Genomic DNA, 20,398 nt, shown 5'->3' on the forward strand with positions numbered 1-20,398 from the left:
GTTCCCAGTCAAGGCACATGCCCGGGTTGCGGGCTCCATCTCCAGTGTGGTGAGTGCAGGAGGCAGGTGATCAAGGATTCTTTCTCATCATTGATATTTCTATCTCTCTATCCCTCTCTGAAATCAATAAAAATATATTTTAAAAAAAGAAAAGAAAAGAGCCCTGACCGGTTTGGCTCAGTGGATGGAGCGTCGGCCTGTGGACTCAAGGGTCCCAGGTTCGATTCCGGTCAAGGGCGTGTGCCTTGGTTGCAGGCACATCCCCAGTAGGGGGCGTGCGGGGGGCAGCTGATCGATGTTTCTCTCTCATTGATGCATCTAGCTCTCTATCCCTCTCCTTTCCTCTCTGTAAAAAATCAGTGAAATATATTTAAAAAAAAAAAAGAAAAGAAAAGAAAAGAAAGATTTAGAGAAGTTGTATATTCATATATTGAGGCCCCTTGTATAATAAACATATTCAGTGTATTTATGCTCACCTGAGGCCCTTGTACTAGGTGTACCAGTTACTAATGCGAATTTTGTAATCAAAGAAAACATGATAATTTCAAGAGAAACATCAGAAGTGCTTTATTCAAAGTAATGTCTATTGCTAGCTACCCATTTCCTCCGTCTTTCAGGTAATTTGTGGATACCGTCCCAATAGAACTTTTCTTGTTTTGAGGCAAACCATTCAGAGACCCAATTTTTTACTTCTTCGTAAGTTTTGAAGTGCTGTCCAGACAGTGCGTGTGCCATCGATTGGAATAAGTGGTAATCTGAAGGAGCAAGGTCTGGTGAATACAGCTGGTGGGTTAATACTTCCCAGGCAAGATCTTTTAATGTGTCTTTAACTGGTTTTGAAGTGTGTGATGGTGCGTCATCATGGCCCATTCTGATCATTTTACGATCAAAGCATGGTTCAAATTGATTATTTGTTGTCGGTAGCGAACAGTATTAATGGTTTTAGAAGCTCATAATACACCACACCTTCCTGATCCCACCAAATGCAGAGCATTGTCTTCTTTCCGAAGTGATTTGGCCTTGAAGTCGATGTTGATGGTTGACCTGGATCAACCCATGATTTTGTGCATTTGGGAATCTCAAAATAAGTCCACTTTTCATCGCCAGTCACAATTGGATGCAAAAAAGACATTCTTTCATGCCATTGAAGCAACATTTTACTGATGACTTTTTTGGTTTTCCATTTGTTCAGTTGATGTAGCGCTCATTTTCCTTCCTTTAAAATCTTTCCCGTTGTTTGTAAACGATCGGAAATTGTTTGCTGAGCAACTTTTAATCTTTCTGCATTTCCTTTTGAGTTTGTCACCCATCTTCATCCAATAATGCTTGTAATTGTTGGTCTTCAAACTTTTTCAGTTGACCTGGACGTCCTTTGTCTTTTACATCAAAACCATCGCTTTTAAAGCGTTTAAACCAGCGTTCACAAGTATCTTAAGATGGAGCATGTTCACCATAAGCTTCCCAAAGTACATGATAACTTTCAGCAGCACTTTTCTTCAAAATAAAGTAATGAATTCAAACTTCCTGCAAATGCTCTTTTTTTGGCACGAAATTCGACATTTTTAAGCATAAAAATATCTATGATGTTAACACCTTCAGAAAATTTGACATGTGAAGCTTTGAAGCTTGTTGTCAATACAACAAAATAGCACACATATCAAATCGCATATATATCAACATATATGTAACTCCATCTATTGAAAAAATTCCGCACTATTAACTGGTAGAGGCACATTCCGCATTATTAACAGGTATCCGCATTATTAACCAGTACAGACACATTCCGCATAACAATGTAGGTAAGGGAAGTCGGCAAGCCGGATCCGTAACTTCGGGATAAGGATTGGCTCTAAGGGCTGGGTCGGTCGGGCTGGGGCGAGAAGTGTGGCTGCTGTGGCTGGCGGAGGCCCTTTCCCTCCAGCTCCCGGACCCCGCAGCTCTTCCACCTCCAAGTCACTTTCTTCCCTTCCCTGGTAGGGGGAGGGAAGGCGAGTGGGTGAGGGGGGTGGTGTCCTGGCAGGGCGGGGCGAGGTCTTGGCAGTGGGGTCCCAGCGGTGCTAGGGGGAGGTCCCCCTTGGGGCCTGCGGGCCCACTGGCCGGACTTGGGGGCAGCTGCTGTGGCAGCGACTCTGGACACGAGCAGGGCCCTTCCCGTGGATCCCCCCAGCTGCGGTGGGCATCTCGGCCGCCCCCTGTGAACCCGGCGGGCACGGGTCGCTCCCGGGGTGGTGTTGGGCCTCCTCCTCGCCTCCCGGCGTGCGCTCCGGTCTCCCCCGCCGGGATGCCCGGGGGCTGCGGTTCCGCGGGGCGCCTCGCTTGGGCAGCTGACTTAGAACGGGTGCGGACCGGGGGAATCCGATGGTTTAATTAAAACAAAGCATCGCGAAGGCCTGCTGCGGGTGTTGACGATGGGATTTCGGCCCAGTGCTCTGAATGTCAAAGTGAAGAAATTCAGTGAAGCGCGGATAACGGAATCAGCGGGGGGAAAGAAGACCCGTTGGGCTTGACTCTAGTCTGGCAGGGGGAAGAGACAGGAGAGGTGCAGAGTAAGTGGGAGGCCCCGGCGCCCCTGCCCTGAGTGCCCGCCAGGGGGCGGGCTGCTGGTGAAATACCACTACCAGCACTGATCGTTTTTCCCACTAACCCGGTGAGGGGGGTGGGGGAGGGATGAGCCCCGAGGGGCTGTTGCTTCTGGTGCCCAGCGGGCAGGCGGCTGCGCTGGCCTGGCCGGGTGCGACCCGTTCAGGGGACAGTGCCAGGTGGGGAGTTTGACTGGGGCCGTGCACCTGTCAAACGGTAACGCAGGTGTCCTAAGGCGAGCTCAGGGAGGACAGAAACCTCCCGTGGAGCAGAAGGGCAAAAGCTCGCTTGCTCTTGACTTTCAGTAGGAATACAGACCGTGAAAGCGGGGCCTCGGGATCCTTCTGACCTTTCGGGTTTTAAGCAGGAGGTGTCAGAAAAGTTCCCGCAGGGATAACTGGCTTGTGGCGGCCAAGCGTTCATAGCGACGTCGCTTTTGGATCCTTCGATGTCGGCTCTTCCTATCATTGTGAAGCAGAATTCACCCAGCGTTGGATCGTTCACCCGCTAATAGGGAATGTGAGTTGGGTTTTAGACCCTCGTGAAACAGGTTAGTTTTACCCCACTGGTGATGTGTTGTTGCCATGGTAATCCTGCTCAGTACGAGAGGAACCGAAGGTTCAGACATTTGGTGTATGTGCTACAATGGGGCGAAGCTACCATCGGTGGGATTATGGCTGAACCTCTAAATCAGAATTCGAACAATAGGGCAGCACTGCGGGGCCTCGCTTGGCCTCGATTAGCTGGTCCCGCCAGAGGGCCGTTGTGCATTGGGACCACGGGGTCCCTTGCGAAGAGCCCTTTGTCCTGGGAAATAGGGTGTGGCTGGAAAGGGGGTCGCCCCCTCACACATTCGCTCGTGGGGAACCTGGTGCTAAACCATTTGTAGATGACCTGCTTCTGGGTCGGGGTTTCTTACATCGCAGAGCAGTGCCCTTGAAAGCCAGCCCTGGACACAAGCGTTTGTCTCCATCCCGGCCTCTCTCTCTCCCTCCCCAGGGAACAGCCGCCCACATGCCCTGGTGGCTCTGGCCATGGAGGGAAGGACAAGGAGCGGGGAGGGACTGCGCTGGAGCGGACAGCGTCCATGCCTTCCTTTCACACACTGCGACTCCGCCGGCTTAATGTGGAATGTGTCTGTACCGGTTAATAATGTGGAATGTGCCTCTACCGGTTAATAATGCGGAATTTTTTCAATCCATGGAGTTACACATATGTTGATATATATGCGATTTGATATGTATGCTATTTTGTTGTATTGACAACAAGCTTCGACACTTCATATGTCAAATTTCCTGAAGGTGTTAACATCATAGATATTTTTACGCCTAAAAATGTCGAATTTCGTGCCAAAAAAAGAGCATTTGCGGGAAGTTTTAATTCATTACTGGTTTTCTTCCTACCTCTCTGACTGCTCCTTTTAATTCCCCTTTTTAGTTTTTTTTTAAAAAAATTTTTTGTCTTTCCCTTAACTGTTGCTGTTTCTTAGGTTCTGTCTTAGCCCAGCTTTTCAACTTCCTCTCTCCATGTCCTGAACAATCATATCTACTCTTACGGCTTCTATTACAACTGACAGGCTGATGGTCCCCTTTTATATCAAATCCAAACCCCTCACCTGTGCTTCAGGCTCATCTAACCAGTTACCAAATAATGCTTCCTGGAAGCCTCAAATACACCTCCCACTCAATGTAACTAAACTAAAATTGTCATTTCCTTTCACTACAAACCTGAGGTTCTCTTGTGCTTCCATCTCAATAATGATACCGCTACCTACCCAGCTCCTTTAGCTATAAATGTAATATCGTCTTTTATCTCCTCCTCTCCATCATCTCTTCAATGGAACTCCTACTGACTCTAATGCTCAAGTAGGTCTCAACTGTACCCACTTTTCTTGATCCCGTATCTATTATACTAGCTCAGGTTATCATCGTCTCTCACAGGGATTATTGTTGTTGCTTTTTAAATATATTTTTATTGATTCCAGAGAGGAGGGGAGAGGGAGAGAGAGATAGAAACATCCGTGATGAGAGAGAATCATTGAATGGCTGCTTCCTGCATGCCCCACATTGGGGATTGAGCCTGCAATCCGGGAATGTACCCTGACTGGGAATCGAACCATGAGCTCCAGGTTCATAGGTTGATGCTCAACCACTGTGCCATGCCAGCCGGGCCTCACAGGGATTATAATATCCTCCTAATGCTTTCATTTTGACCCTCTCCAGCCCATCCATCCACATTGCAGCCAGAGTGATCCTTATAAACTATCAATTTGGTTAATGACTCCCCTGTTTAAAATGACAGTAATTCCTTGTGGTAGGGACCAGAGTTTAAAAGGCGGATTGCCTCTAGAAAGTGGAGGGCCTTAAATTCCAAACTGAAGACTTTAGACTTTATCTTGCAGAAAATACAACAGATTTTTTTTTTTTAAAAGGGGGAGTAATGACAAATAGAAATCAAATTTCAAAAAAGTTTTTGTAATTTGAGTGCCTGCCATGGATGTCTGGAGGGTTCAGAAAATAATAACCTATTCAGAAATCTACTTTTGTTTTGTTTCAGATTATTACATGTGACTGTCAGCTTTTATTAACAAGGGAAACATGTGCTTATTACATATTACATAGATTATAATCTTCAGAAGATTACAGTCCAGTACACTTGCTAAACAAACATAATTACTATGACTGAATGAAAATATTAGCAGTGTGTAATTAATGTAGAGATGGGTTTATACTTAACTAATGGCCATGGACTTTCAGTTCGAGGGAACTAAGTTCCAGGTCTTGCTTTCTCTTCAGAAAAGAAATGAGAGTAATTAAATGCATATGTGAGGTTCACAGATCTGGGCAATGGTCTTTGAAAGTACTAGGGTCACAGAAAATGGAGTAGGTAGGGATCTTATCCTTCAATGAATAAACCTGGGATGATAGGCACTTTGGAGAGGAATTTGGGAGACAAATTGAGAGAAGTTCAGGTCTGATTGGCTAGAAAAGAAAGATCTTTGGAACTGGAACTAGGCTCTGATGATCACCTTTAGTAGTTAACTTTCCCCCCTGTTTTCTGTAGAGTTGGGCTGAGGGATTATTTTGAGTTGCTTTGAGAGTAGAGTTTCAGCTGGACAAGCTGAACGTTAGAATTAAAGTAATTATTTTTCAGTCCTGGGAATAACCTTGGTGATAGCTATTCTAGACTCACAGTTGGAAATAATGAAACAATGGAGGCCCAGAAAGCTTAAATGGCTTGCACAAGGACACACAGATTAAAGTGAAGGAATAGGCCAGAATATCTACTTCACCACTGTATGCATATTGCCTAGAATGTCTGACACATAGCAGGAGCTCAATAAATATTTATTAAATGAATAAATAAATAATCCCCAGGCTTCTTATTACTTGTAGTATTATTTCCACTGCACCATGGAAACTATGACAGATTTAATAAATAAAAAAAAAAAAAAAGGAAAAGAAAAAGAGGGTCTTTGAGCAACCAGGACAGGCCTGCACAATGTCAGAGGATAAAGGTCATTATAATACAGATAGATTTCCCTAGCAAAAGAACTTCCCCTTACCTGATGTATTAGTTTGCTAGGGCTATCATAACAGCCACAGAATGGGTTGCTTAGCCAATAGAAATTTATTTTCTCACAATTCTGGAGGCCATAAATCTAAGATCAAGGAGTTGGTAAGGTTGTTTTTTTTATTCTGAAGGTTATGAGGGAAGGATCTGTTCCAGGCCTCTGTCCTTGGCTTGTTGATGGCCATCTTCTTCCTGTGTCTTCACGTCATCTTCCCTCTATCATGTGTGTCCAAATTTCCATTCATTTTGGGTTAGGGCCCACCTAATGATCTCATTTAAATAAAATATTTATTTAAATACTGCATCTCATATATTCTAAAGTACTGGGGGTTAAAACTTCAATATATAAACTTTTTGGGGAGGGGGGCATAATTCAGCCCATAACACATAGAGACCAGCTTTGCCATCACAGCATTTTAAACCCTCAACCCCATTCTTTAGCAGCAGCCAAGGTAATGTTAATAGAGCTCCCAGTTTATATTTAAGCAGTCAATTGCCCAACAGCCTCAAGCTTCTGCCCATGTATGTATATTAACTAGGTGAAGCAGGAGGGTTAGCCTGCCACATTGCTAAAAGAAGAGCCATAGGGCATGGGCTGGCTGGCCCAATTTTTTTTTTAATGAGGTTATTATAACTGACGAAACAATACTTTCTTCTTTGAAAATGGCTCTTTCCTCATCTTGTAAAATCGGAAGGGCTTTGATTGTTTTTACCATGGTTATTATTGTTGAACTGTAGCTTAGATGATGAGTGTATATTTCAGGAGTATCCTGGGGCTCTGAAATAAATGCCTATTGAATGGACCTTTGAGAAAGCCAGGGGGGCTCTTCCATGGTTTCCAGGAAGATCCTTAAGTAAAGAAAAACATACACTGATCTTAGGGGAAGAATAGTTTTGTAGTTAGAAATCATTTGAAATAGGTGATGTTCCATGGTAGTGTATCAGGGGATTTCCAGGTTCTGTCTTTGGTGGGCATCTGCTATTTGTGTTCAAGTGAGGGAGAGGTTGGTGCTCCTTGCAGAAAATGCCATCTTACTCCATCAGAATGATACTCAGAAGCAGAGCTTTCTTGTCTCTACAACTGACAAACATGATGAGTATCTATAACTTAGGATGCCTTGTCATCCATGACCCTCACAATTTGAAATACTATCCTGGATCAGGGCCTTCTTTGGACTTATTCCTTGTACCAAGGCCTGAATACTAAATATAGACTCCAGCAGATGGCACAGGATCATTAGATAATAATTAGATATTTTTGACATTACTATTAAACATATTCTGACTGTCACTTAATAGACTGTGTTGCTTAAACCAACAGCTCATCTACAATTTCTATAATGCTGAGCTAAACTTTCAGGCCATTTCCTACTATCAGCTCATTAGACATCAAAGACAAAGAAGTTGCTGTATTCTTGAAATGAAATATTAACAAATATTGGGAGCACCATTATTTGCCATGAACAGTGAATCACTGCAAAAGACAAACCAAAAAAACAAAAAACAAGCACAGAAAGCTGTGAGGTCAAGAATAAAAACACTTGGGCAGAGAATCCTATCTTTAGGGGCAGCAGGGGAGGAGGCAGATAATATAGGGTTCACCCTAACAGGGAAAAATGGTTGGGGAAAAAAAGATTTTTTTTCCTCTTTTTTTTAAATTTAGACATAATCGTAACCAAATACCCTTAAGTGAATGGCAGTTTTTTTCAGTTCCTAGACCATTAGATACTGAGCTATGATTTGACGCATAATTAAAACAGACAAAAATAATTGTTTGCTAAACATTTATTATTAATTTTTAATACAGTCCAATTATTTCAACAAGAATGTCTCCAAGGTAGTATCAATAGGCTTCAAAGGATTGTGGGCTGATGGGTTTTCTTAAGGGCCTGTAGGAACTTGCCCCTCTGTTTACAAATTTTTCCCTTCCCCTCCCCCAAAATGCTCTCTGTGATCTCTTATTGGCCCTAGAGGAAGATAGATGTCTACTGGATCCTAAGCAGGTTTCCTCTCAGGTAAAATTAATAAAGGTAGTAATATTCTGAAATTTATCAAAGATTGGGGGAAGAGAACCGAGGACTATAGACTACAGCAAAAACAGTTCTAAAATTTGAGTTCTGGAGTTTTTGAGAAACACCTTACTTTTGCTTTATGAGATTTTTAAGTGTTTATGGAGTCAAGTGTAAAAAAAAAAATCAAATTCTAAGTTGTAAAGCTAAATGTTAATAGAGATTTCTCCCAATTATGGACTACTTTCACATGGAAGTCAGTTTCTGTAGAAGTCAGTTTCACTACAGTAAAAATCCAGTCCCCTTTCACAATCTATGTTAATTATGCCAAAAAGATGAGAGGTTATTTGGAGGTAAATATAAATGTAATTTAGGCCCAAGAAGAAATACCAACTTGAACACTAAAAAATATCTAAATTCTCCACAAGATAGGTCAACCATTTAAAAAACAGACCCGATTCTTTTGACTCTCACATCTGATTATTCTTGTTACTTCTGAAAGCAGTAAATTAACATGTCCCCCAAACAAAACTCCTTCAACAAATTAAATGACCTGTTTTTAAAAATGCACACCACATCTGCACCAAAGAGCAAAGACATCCTGCAGAATTACTCGAGGAAGACTAAAAGGTAGAAGTACAAAGTACATGAAATGAGTATAGTTTAAGATTTTGGAAAAAAAGACATTCTAGCATAACAGAGTTTTCCCACAACCAAAAACATTCGAGTCATCTGGTACCCAGTGTTTCCCATTTTCCTTTGCTGAAGCTTTGGCAAGTGTCGGGATATGGCGGCATTTCTTAAGGACGGTATTGGGACCTCTGCTCTTGGATGTACTCATAGAGAGGGCTGGAGCGCACCGGGGCACTGGCAAACGGACGCTTGCCAGACTCCAGAATCTGCTGCCGGCCCTTATCTTTTTCCTCCCAGCCTCGGCCGCGCCTCTGCGCCTCTTCCAGCTGGCGGAGCTGCTCTTCTTCCCGGAATTTCCTCTCCCGCTCCTGCCGGCGCCTCAGTTCTTGCTCCTCCCGCAGCTGCTGCTCTTCTTGGCGACGTAGTAGCTGTTCTTCCGGTTCCCGGAGGAGCTGTTGATCTTCAAGGAACTTTCTGTCGCGTTCCCGGCGAAGCTGTTCCTGGCCATCCCGGCGGCGCAGCTGCTGTTCCTCCTCGCGGAGCTTTCTGTCGCGCTCTTGGCGAAGCTCTTGTTCGAGCTCCCGGCGGCGCAGCTGGTGTTCTTCCCGTTCCTTGAGGAGCTGTTCCTCCGCTCGGAGCTTTCTGTCTCGCTCCTGGCGGCGCTCTTGGCGCAGCTGCTGTTCTTCCCGTTCCTGGAGGAGCTGTTCCTCCGCTCGGAGCTTTCTGTCTCGCTCCTGGCGGCGCAGCTGCTGTTCCTCCTGGCGGAGCTCTTGGCGGCGCAGCTGCTGTTCTTCCCGTTCCTTGAGGAGCTGTTCCTCCGCTCGGAGCTTTCTGTCTCGCTCCTGGCGGCGCAGCTGCTGTTCCTCCTGGCGGAGCTCTTGGCGGCGCAGCTGCTGTTCCTCTTGGCGCAGCTCTTGCTCGAGCTCCTGGCGGCGCAGCTGCTGTTCTTCCCGTTCCTGGAGGAGCTGTTCCTCCTCACGGAGTTTTCTGTCTCGTTCCTGGCGGCGCAGCTGCTGTTCCTCCTGGCGAAGCTCTTGCTCGAGCTCCTGGCGGCGCAGCTGCTGTTCTTCCCGTTCCTGGAGGAGCTGTTCCTCCGCTCGGAGCTTTCTGTCGCGCTCCTGGCGGCGCAGCTGCTGTTCTTCCCGTTCCTGGAGGAGCTGTTCCTCCGCTCGGAGCTTTCTGTCGCGCTCCTGGCGGAGCTCTTGGCGGCGCAGCTGTTGTTCTTCCCGTTCCTGGAGGAGCTGTTCCTCCTCCCGGAACTTTCTGTCTTCTTCCTGAAGGCGTCTTTTCTCCTCTCTTTCCTCCTTCAGCAGCTGCTCTTTCTCCCGCTGCAGCTGCTCCTCCTCGCGGAGCTTTCTGTCGCGCTCCTGGCGGCGCAGCTGCTGTTCTTCCCGTTCCTGGAGGAGCTGTTCCTCCTCCCGGAGTTTTCTGTCTCGTTCCTGGCGGCGCAGCTGCTGTTCCTCCTGGCGAAGCTCTTGCTCGAGCTCCTGGCGGCGCAGCTGCTGTTCTTCCCGTTCCTGGAGGAGCTGTTCCTCCTCCCGGAGTTTTCTGTCGCGCTCCTGGCGGCGCAGCTGCTGTTCTTCCCGTTCCTGGAGGAGCTGTTCCTCCTCCCGGAGTTTTCTGTCTCGTTCCTGGCGGCGCAGCTGCTGTTCCTCCTGGCGAAGCTCTTGCTCGAGCTCCTGGCGGCGCAGCTGCTGTTCTTCCCGTTCCTGGAGGAGCTGTTCCTCCGCTCGGAGCTTTCTGTCTTCCTGAAGGCGTCTTTTCTCCTCTCTTTCCTCCTTCAGCAGCTGCTCTTTCTCCCGCTGCAGCTGCTCCTCCTCGCGCTGCAGCTGCTCACGTAGAGCAGGTTTGGAGTATAGTGTGTGGCGGCGTCTCTGGCTTTCCTCTTCTAGTTGCCACCTCCACTTTTGGTCGCGGAGCAGCTCCTCCTGGCGCCGCTCTTCCTCCTGGAGCTGCTCCTCCAGGTCGCGGGATTGCCGCTCCTGCTTCCTCTCGAATCCCTGTAGGCGCTGATCCTCCTCCTGGCGCAGCCGCCTCTCACGTTGCTGGCGGAGGAGCTGGGAGTCCTCCTCCCGCTCCCGCAGCCGCTGCTCGCGCTCCTGCAGCCGCCTCTCCTCCTCTTCCTCCTGCTCTTGGCGGCGCCTCAGTGGCCCCTGCCTGCGTGGCCTGCGGGGCCTCGAGTAGACCTTGCTCTGTCGGGCTTCGGCCTCGCTTTCCAGCTGCCGCTGCCACCGCAGGGCACGGCTCTCGCCCAGCTCACCGGCCTCTTCTTGCAGTGCCTCCTCCTCAGCCAACTCCTGCTCCCGCCGCAGCTGCTGCTCTCGCCGCTCCTCCTGCTCGCGCCTCAGCTGCTCCAAGAGCGGCTCCGGCTCCCGCCTCAGCTTCTGTTCCAAACGCGGTTCCCGCTCGCGCCTCAGCAGCTGCTCTCGCCTCTCTTCTTGCTCCCGCCTCAGCTTTTCCAAGCGCGGTTCCTGCTCTCGCCTCAGCTCCTGCTCCCGCTCTCGCCTCAGCAGTTGCTCGCCCTTCAGCTCCTGCTCGCGCCTCTCTTCCCGCTCCCGCCGCAGCTTCTTTTCCAGGCGCGGTTCCTGCTCTCGCCTCAGCTCCTGCTCCCGCTCTCGCCTCAGCAGTTGCTCGCGCTTCAGCTCCTGCTCCCGCCTCTCTTCCTGCTCCCGCCGCAGCTTCTTTTCCAGGCGCGGTTCCTGCTCCCGCCTGAGCTCCTGCTCACGCCTCTCTTCCTGCTCGCGCCTCAGCTGCTCCAAGAGCGGCTCCTGCTCCCGCCTGAGCTCCTGCTCGCGCCTCAGCTTCTGCTCCAAGCGCGGTTCCTGCTCTCGCCTCAGCTCCTGCTCGCGCCTCAGCTGCTCCAAAAGCGGCTCCTGCTCCCGCCTGAGCGCCTGCTCCCGCCTCTCTTCCTGCTCGAGCCTGAGCTCCTGCTCACGCCTCAGCTGCTCCAAGAGCGGCTCCTGCTCCCGCCTCTCTTCCTGCTCGAGCCTGAGCTCCTGCTCGCGCCTCAGCTGCTCCAAAAGCGGCTCCTGTTCCCGCCTGAGCTCTTGCTCGCGCCTCTCTTCCTGCTCCCGCAGCAGCTTCTTTTCCAGGCGCGGTTCCCGCTCGCGCCTCAGCAGCTGCTCTCGCCTCTCTTCTTGCTCCCGCCTCAGCTTTTCCAGGCGCGGTTCCTGCTCTTGCCTCAGCTCCTGCTCCCGCTCTCGCCTCAGCAGTTGCTCGCGCTTCAGCTCCTGCTCGCGCCTCTCTTCCCGCTCCCGCCTCAGCTTCTTTTCCAGGCGCGGTTCCTGCTCTCGCCTCAGCTCCTGCTCACGCCTCTCTTCCTGCTCGCGCCTCAGCTGCTCCAAGAGCGGCTCCTGCTCCCGCCTGAGCTCCTGCTCGCGCCTCAGCTTCTGTTCCAAGCGCGGTTCCTGCTCTCGCCTCAGCTCCTGCTCACGCCTCTCTTCCTGCTCGCGCCTGAGCTGCTCCAAGAGCGGCTCCTGCTCCCGCCTGAGCTCCCGCTCCCGCCTCAGCTTCTGTTCCAAGCGCGGTTCCTGCTCTCGCCTCAGCTCCTGCTCGCGCCTAAGCTCCTGCTCCCGCTCGCGCCTCAGCTGCTCCAAAAGCGGCTCCTGCTCCCGCCTGAGCTCCTGCTCCCGCTCGCGCCTCAGCTGCTCCAAAAGCGGCTCGCGCCTCTCTTCCTGCTCCCGCAGCAGCTTCTTTTCCAGGCGCGGTTCCTGCTCTCGCCTCAGCTCCTGCTCGCGCCTCAGCTCCTGCTCCCGCCTGAGCTCCTGCTCGCGCCTCAGCTCCTGCTCCAAGGGCTCCTGGCGCCCGCGCCTAAGCCTCTGCAGCTGCTCTTCCACCTCTTCCTTCTCCTCCTCCAGGCGCTCACTCAGCTCCTGCCGTTCCCGCCGGGGTAGCTGCTCCTCTTCCCGGAGCTCCCGCAGTTTCTCCTCAAGGCGCTGGCGCTCGCGCTCCAGCTCTCGCTGCTCCCGCCGTTCTCGCCTCCGCTCTTGGTCGGGAAACTCCTCGGGCGCCCGCCCCTTGCGCTCCTGCAGCTCCTCTTCCTCCTGGCGGCGCGCTTCCTGCTCTCGCCTTTGCAGCCGCTGCTCTCGCCTCTCTAGCTTCTCCCTCTGCTCCTCTTCCTCAGCGAGCTCCCTCTCTAGTTCCTGCCTCTTCTGCCAGCGTGCTTCTTCCAACTCCCTGTCCCGGGGATCAAACCTCCTTTGGTCTTCTTGCCTGCGATCGAGTAACGGGGCCCCCTTTCCCTCACACGGGGCTTCCTCCTCCAGCCCGGACGCCTCGGCCAGAGCGTAGTAACAAGCTTGAGCCACTTTGAAAATGAACAGGAGGTACTCATTGAAATCTACCAGCCCGTTACAGTCGCGATCCAGAAGTTCCAGGATCAAATCTACCGTTTCAGGATCATGTGGTCGCTATGAAAAAAAAAGGATGAAAACAGAAGTTTTTTTTTTAATGTACCATTTACAGCTAGTAAACTTTCTCACACAAATATACATTTTACAACATGCAGACATTCAAAAGACAAGAGCAATTTGGAAAATCCCAGGGTGTATGGTGAAGTTTTGTTGTCTTCATGTAAAAACGTGAATACCTCATTTTATAGCATACATTTGTTGGAAGTGTTTGCATCTTGTAATTTAATGCTGATGAAAGGAACACAAGTTCTCTTTAGCTGGGTGAATAAGAATGAACTTATTCTCAACTGAGAAATAAATGGGACTTTATGAAGATGTGCAACAGCCATTTCTGTCTGAAATAGCTAGTTCCTTTGATTTGACTTTTAGTCTGTGTTTGAAAAGAGAGCAAAACATTTATGGTAACACCATTTTACTAGTGAACAATATGAATTTAATTACCGAAATTTGCAAGTAATTTTAAATTCCTTCCAAGTCTAGTTTGATCTAACATCTTTGGTGATAACCTCCCATGACCACCAGTTCATCCACATTGCCATTGCCATCAAGTACATGAAATAATTGCTAGTAACTTCTTTAGTACTCAGACTACAATGACAATTAAGTATCTTCAGGCTCAAAAATGAATGGGAATGTAGTGTAGAGCTATCATGGTGTAAAATGAATATAAAGTCACCATTCCTTGCTCTAGTTGCTCCTGAGAAGGAAGTTCATAACCCCAAATGAATAAAGAAATGTCCTTTTCATATTTCTTACCCGAAGAATAGCTCCAAATTCCCTTTCAAGGAGGTTCTTCAGGTCTTTTTTGCATAGTGCTGCCCCATCACAATCATGTGAGGCATATTGATTGAAAACTTCAGTGATATCGACGATGCTTCTCAGGAGTGGAGACATTTTTTTCCCTTTCTTCAGTTCAAGTAAACCTAAAACAATAAAATAGGATCCAGAATCAAACTCTATTTCTGGTCTTTGGGAGGTTTTAGCCCCACTGTTTTGGGCAGATCCTTAAGTAATTTGACTTTACAATAGTAGTTATTTTCAACCTGGACTTTCAAAGCATTTTATTTTTTAATATTGTACAGCTCTTAGAAAAGGGAAGAGAGATCCTGAGAAACTTCAAGCCTGGGAATTATCTGCAGACTATCCTGTAGTCGGCTTTCAGATTGTTCAGACAATCTGAATTATCCATTTCTTTTCCTCTTCTCTCTTTCTCCTTCTTAATGTATTTCAGATCAGACAGTGTAGAGTATAATGTAGAAATTTAAATTTGATATGTTGCTACTCATAGCATCTGCCTCTAAAATTGAACAAAGAGGGCAGGTGAAAGCAAAAAGGTGAAGGAGGATCTGAAAGTATCTTTTTAAAAAAATACATTTTATTGATTTTTTTACAGAGTGGAAGGGAGAGGAATAGAGAGTTAGAAACATTGATGAGAGAGAAACATCGATCAGCTGCAGGAGGCAACCAAGGTACATGCCCCTGACCAGAATCAAACCTGGGACCCTTGAGTCCGCAGGCCAACGCTCTATCCATTGAGCCAAACTGGTCATGGCCTGAAAGTATCTTAAAGTGAATAGAAGCCACATACACCTAGGTGTGGAGCAAAACATTTAGTGGCAACTAGAACATTAAAAAGGGAATGTGGGTTATTCCCCAACATTATAGGCCATAAGAGATCTAGGAATATAATTCACAAGTCAGCAGTTTTAAGGTTAAGCACTACTTCTCCGTAGTTGAAGGTGGCATTGCAATATTCAGATAAACCAATGCAGAAAACAAAGAGTACATTTTATCTGCCTTAACTAAGATATATCACAGATATTCAATTATTGAAAGCTTCTGAGAGGTACTTTCTGACTGGCTACCAGGGTCCATGGGTCAAATTGAACCTGGACAAATTTGAATAACATTGGTTTTATTGTTAGTTTTGTTAAACCCAAATAAACCCTTTGAATCTTGGCATTATAAAAAATGGAATTTAGTCAAGAGCAGGTCAATGTTAAAAAAAATACATGGGAGGTTTCACTGACTGGGTGAGAATAGTGGTTCATCTAGCTGGCTTCTTTAGTTACTACTCAACTTGAAATACTGCAGATACCATAATTACATGAAGATGGCCCATATTGGGCAGAACCAATATAAAAAGAGAACCAAGTGTTGGTAAACTTTGGAGATAGCAGTTTTTAGAAAGATGAACCCCATCAGTGTCACACATAACTTCTCTTCCAACCCCTGACATGCAAACATACTTAGAGAGTTCAGAGCCTTGGGAGGAGACCATGTCTCTATTTGAGTAATGGCTCCAGCCATAAGAAGATGGCATGGAGTTAGACATCTCTGTAAGATACTGATGTCTTCTGACACAATAGCCCCCCCCCCCACACCATCCTCCCCCTCCTGCCAACATCTACAGCAACTGGAAAATGAAGCATCATACAGAAGAACATGATCCCATTGAATGGGACTTACCCACTTCACGAGAGGGAGAAGTCGAGTGCTCGCTGACACCACTGGCAAGTGTACTGGGCATCTGGTAGCTGGGTCTTTTATAGGGGTTCTAATTGTGCCCTGAAGACCTACTTGGAAAGGAGACACCCACTCTGTGGGATGGCCTGATTCATTCCTAACCAAGCCCAGCTCCACCTCTGTCTCCACAAATGGTTTGTTTATCTCACTATTTGCTCACGTACCTATTTGGCATGAGGTTCACAGACCTTGCCTCCTGACAGGGTACTGGCCCCACCTAACATGAAAGGATAGAATGTTTGGCAGAATCTCTAATTTTTTTAAATTGTTAAAATGAAATAAAACAAAAATTAATGTTCAGAATCTTAATTAATTATGATTTTATTACAAAGTAGTAACTTCTAAGCCATTTACTATATAAAAAAATCTAACTTATAGGCTGGGGTCAAACAGAAACTTTGACATAAGCTAATGAGAACTAGTTAATTTCTCTCTGGGATGTGACAGTCCATGGGAGCTGCGTATAGCCCTGTCTGAAACAATTCTAGGACAATGAAAGGGTATAAGGAATTGATTTTAGTTTCTTCTCTAAAATGCAAATGGGGAAAAATTGCACTTGTATTCTTGGGTCTTATAATGATTTTCCTATAGTTGAGGATTGTCTTCTTAGTAAACAATTTTGGGTGTTAGTTTAAAAATGTTTCATTAAATTATTTATAAGAGAATTTGAAATCTGTCAAATTTCTTCCTTAGGGATGTTACATCTAAATGAAGTTTGCTCTTTTCTCATTAACATATTGATGCTCCTGGAGAAAAAGAGCTGGTGTAATCTGTTTTGTTTTTTTTTAGATATAATCATCCTGCTCAGCTCAAGTCACTAATGATTATGACACTGAAGCACTTGACTATGCTTCTCCTGGAATTGCATTAAGATAATCGGTCACTCTAGCCCATTATGTCTGCCGGGCCTTTCTCAGCCCTGGAGATCATATGCAAACCCCAGTGCTGTTTTATTGTAAGGAACTGGATTTTATCCTTGGTTGTCAGTGACTCCCACCCTTACATTTCAGACTATATGAAACTTTGGTTCAAAATACGTTTATGGAGACTATTAAATGATTCAGTGGCTTTTGGCATTTTGCTCTCCTCCTTTGTTCAACAGAGGCAAGTAAAGTTTGAGGAGACTCTGTAGGGTCCTTCAATGGAATGTAATTTGGAGCCTAAATCTTGATGACTCTTCCTTTATGTGCAGATTGGTCCAAATGATGATGGAATTGAATTCTATTTGACTCCTTGTTTGCTGCCCTCCCAGAGGTGGGGGGAGAAGAAAGTGGAAATGATAGGTGATGGGAAGGCAACTGTTAGCCTGGTTCACTTCTGTGATCTAGGGTTTTCCTAGAACTGTCACTTTTCTTGAGATCAGTTAGCAAACTTGATGTAGCAGCTCCTTAGTGAAGAGTGAAGATTTCTCTCCCCGCTTCTACCTTCTATTTTGGGTTTTATTCAGTTTTTTTCATCTTCGAATTCTAGGATAGAACTATCATGAGCACTGCAACCACAAATCACCATGAAATCTCTATCTCTCACGGAGGATATGCGCCTTAAAAAAACAAAAATCCTCAGAGAAACATCGATATGAGGAGACACATCAATTGGTTGCCTCCCACCTGTGCCCTGCCTGGGGCTAGGACTCAAACCTGGCACCCTTTGGTGCATGGGCCATCACTCTAACCACTGAACACCACCATCCAGGGTGCATATGAGCCTTTGTTATGAGTGTCCTCCAAGGAATTCTCTGGACAAACCCTGCCTATGTCTGGTTCTCTTTTTATCCACCTGTGTGTAGTCTGTGAGGAACCTTAGCCCAGGTGGCGGGATGCATTTGTGTGATTCCATTACCTTACTATAGTCAAAGTAGTCAAAAGAGGACCAGACATTCATTAGCTTCTATGAGAAGAAAGGGAAAATATTAATCATTCTAAAATCATGTTTGAGCAAGCAAATAAAATATAGAAGCAAACCCAAAAGGGAAATGCTTCCAAACAGCCTTAAGAAAATGCCTGCATTCTCCACCAAAAACCAAAACAAAACAGAAGAAACAGCAGAAGCAGAAGCAGAAGAAGAAGAAGAAGAAGAAGGCCAAAATTGCATTCACCGTAACAAAAACCTCCTCCTCCACTCTGAATGAAGCTAGATCTTAAATCCAGTGATGGCTCTCTTATCCATTCTCATTTAAAGTCAGGATATCACAAGGGAAGATATTAAAAAATCTGAATTAACCTAAGAGAATTAGCCTGTCTGCCTTGCTGCTCTTGGTCCAACATCAGAAAGATTGTAAGTAGATTCAGATGCTAAAATTCTAAAGTCAGGTTTGATATTCTTCTAATGAAGGGGCCCTTGTTGCTACATAATGTTCTTTTATTTAACACAGTACCATTATTTAAACATATTATTTTAAGTGATATTTAAAATGTCATGCCCTGGGACACCACCTCTGCCCATCCAAAACCAGAGAATGTAGAAAATAATCAAGTACTGACATTTTTTCAGTCCATTTTTTTGAAAGACCAACTGAGAATCCCTGAAATGAGGCAGTGTCCACTCATTGTGGTTCATCAAAAAAGAATGGTGTTTGTATAATCTGAGCATCTTAATCTTCTTTATAGACAAAAGGCCTCATTATCTTTCTTTTATAAGACTGGAGACTGAGGCACCGAAAGGTCAGAGAACGTTCCTGACTGGCCCAGGAATGACCCATGCACTCCTGCTCCATTCTGTAAGAATATCCTTCTTTATCAAGGATTAATGCCAGTGGGTTCAGAGCATAGCTACAGTATTGTACTGATACTTGGCTTTGAGATGTGAGCTCTTTATTACAGAAGAATTGAAAAGAGAAAATAAAATTTATATCATTCATTCCTGAAGCCTCATCGATGCTTGAAATCTCTGGGTGTGGAGCTCTGCTGGGTTAACAAATAGAACTAACAAAGTACCAGCTTTTCCTGGTCTTCAACTCTTTCAAAGGCTCTTTTCCCATTTTCTTTGGTCAGAATCCGGAAAAAGTAGGTAATAGACTTGACATTCTGCAGTGTTTGACCAGGATCAAACCCTGTTTTGGCCTTATTGTGAAAATTTAGATAAAGCAGAGAAGGTGCTAGTGTTGTTCTTAGCCTAATGAGCTTTTCCAGAGCCCCCTACGGGCCATGACATGGAACTCTGGGAAAATGTCCAAGTGGGATGACTTTAAGATGGCTTTATAAAAAGTAAGATTCTTTGGTGAGCTCTCGAAATACTTCTCCAATGAAGACCTTTTCTTTAAAATTATGTGTTAAACCTTTCAAGTTTTTCTATTGTTTCTTCTTACTCATTGACCCATGCCCTAGAACGCTACCTCTGCCCATCCAAAATCTACTGTATTTTCTCTGAGGCCCCATGCAAATTCCATCTGCTCTCCCAGACCTTCCTTAACCTTCCCATATAACAATCTTCCAATTAAAAATATTTCTTTCCACAGCATGCATAGTCAGCATCATACAACCCAGCACTAGTTAATGTGTAATTTCCATATTTTCCTCTAATTTAATGGGTGCTTGCTCTGTCTTCTTGATTAGGTTTTAAGTTCCTTGGAGGCAATGCTGTATCTTTTATTTCTAGCAGGTGTTTAGTAAAATCCTTGCTGATCTGATGTAATTTTATTACACTGCTGCAGTTTAAATGGCCAAGTTTGAATGAGATGAGTCGCTTGATCTGGGATGGAGCTCTGTGATTTGGGTGATGGCCTGAGGATGAGGGCACATACCATCATGGGAGTCAGCCCTTCTGGGGCCTCTTTCTAGTTTTGCTACTTACAGGACAGATGACAGAGGAAGCATTACTTCACCCCTCTCTGCCTCCTCCATGCCCATCGCTTCACCCCTCTGTTAAGTGAGGAGCTGTAAGATATGAATCCCTTCCTCAGAGGGGAGCTGTGATAATTATAGCTTGTAAAGCATTTTGTGACTCTTAGATATAAAAGGGCTAATTATTATGATCATTAATAATTCTTAATTTTTATCTTCTTTAAGGTAAATTACCCTTACTTTAATTATACCCCCACCCTGGTGGTAATTATTACCTTGGAGAGTCAGCAGATGCTTTTCCATCTTACATCATGTCAGACAGGGTGACTGAGCACGGGTGAGCACCGGAGGGCACTTCCACCTTCTGCCCACTCCAGCTGTCACCCAGAATAGCAGAGAGCTCCTGGCCCTCTTTGCCATTGAGGTGGCCATAGATGTTAAGTGCTGTTTTCTCTGTTCTGTAACTATCTTTCTCCTAACCAGCAGCTCCGCAGTTTCACAGAGCTTTGGGATTTGGCAAAAGACACACTGAATGGGGGAAAGAAAAACCCTTAATTTTTTGTATTTTGGTGAATACTCTGAATGAAGGAAGCAGGCATTTTTGATTGGGCTTTGGAGATTTTTTTTTGGTATCTCGGATGAAAAGGTTGACAGCTGCCATATGGAAGAAGGGCCATAGCTTTTCAAAGGTAGAGGTGCTGTGTGACATTTTCTATTTTCTTGGATTTAGATCTGTTTCTAGTCAAATGGTAAGTCACTCTTTGGGATGAGAGGAGGATTTGTATCAAAAGAACAAAACAACAACAACAAAACTTTGAGAGAGGTTTTCCTTCTGATAAGAAGGCATAACATAAAGGACGTTGGGGGCTAAGGCTTTGCACTCAGT

At 46.1% G+C, this 20,398-nt stretch overlaps 1 protein-coding gene across 7 annotated transcripts; it reads right to left on the reverse strand.

Moving 5' to 3' along the window:
* Positions 1-7,920: 7,920 nt before the first annotated feature.
* On the reverse strand, positions 7,921-15,714 carry TCHH (trichohyalin). Of its 7 annotated transcripts, none has more exons than XM_036343148.1 (4): positions 15,677-15,714; positions 13,964-14,130; positions 12,458-13,204; positions 7,921-12,424 (listed from the first exon to the last, which is right to left on the reverse strand). In XM_036343148.1, the coding sequence occupies exons 2-4, from the start codon at positions 14,099-14,101 to the stop codon at positions 8,963-8,965; spliced, it is 4,347 nt and encodes a 1,448-aa protein (XP_036199041.1). In that variant the 5' UTR covers positions 14,102-14,130; positions 15,677-15,714; the 3' UTR covers positions 7,921-8,962. The 7 variants fall into 7 exon arrangements, with proteins under 7 accessions (XP_036199041.1, XP_036199045.1, XP_036199042.1 ...); XM_036343152.1 differs by having other exon boundaries at positions 7,921-10,330; positions 10,523-13,204; XM_036343149.1 differs by having other exon boundaries at positions 7,921-9,676; positions 9,713-13,204.
* Between the last annotated feature and the right edge of the window lie 4,684 nt (positions 15,715-20,398).

Source organism: Myotis myotis, unplaced genomic scaffold (assembly GCF_014108235.1).
Source record: "Myotis myotis isolate mMyoMyo1 unplaced genomic scaffold, mMyoMyo1.p scaffold_m19_p_18, whole genome shotgun sequence".
Taxonomy (NCBI): Eukaryota; Metazoa; Chordata; class Mammalia; order Chiroptera; family Vespertilionidae; genus Myotis; species Myotis myotis.

Coding starts and splice junctions, on each gene's coding strand:
- TCHH (XM_036343146.1), bottom strand. CDS start 14,101: ATGTCTCCACTCCTGAGAAGCATCGTCGATATCACTGAAGTTTTCAAT. Junction 13,205..13,963: donor AATTTGGAGCTATTCTTCGG/GTAAGAAATATG, acceptor TTTTTTTCATAG/CGACCACATGATCCTGAAAC.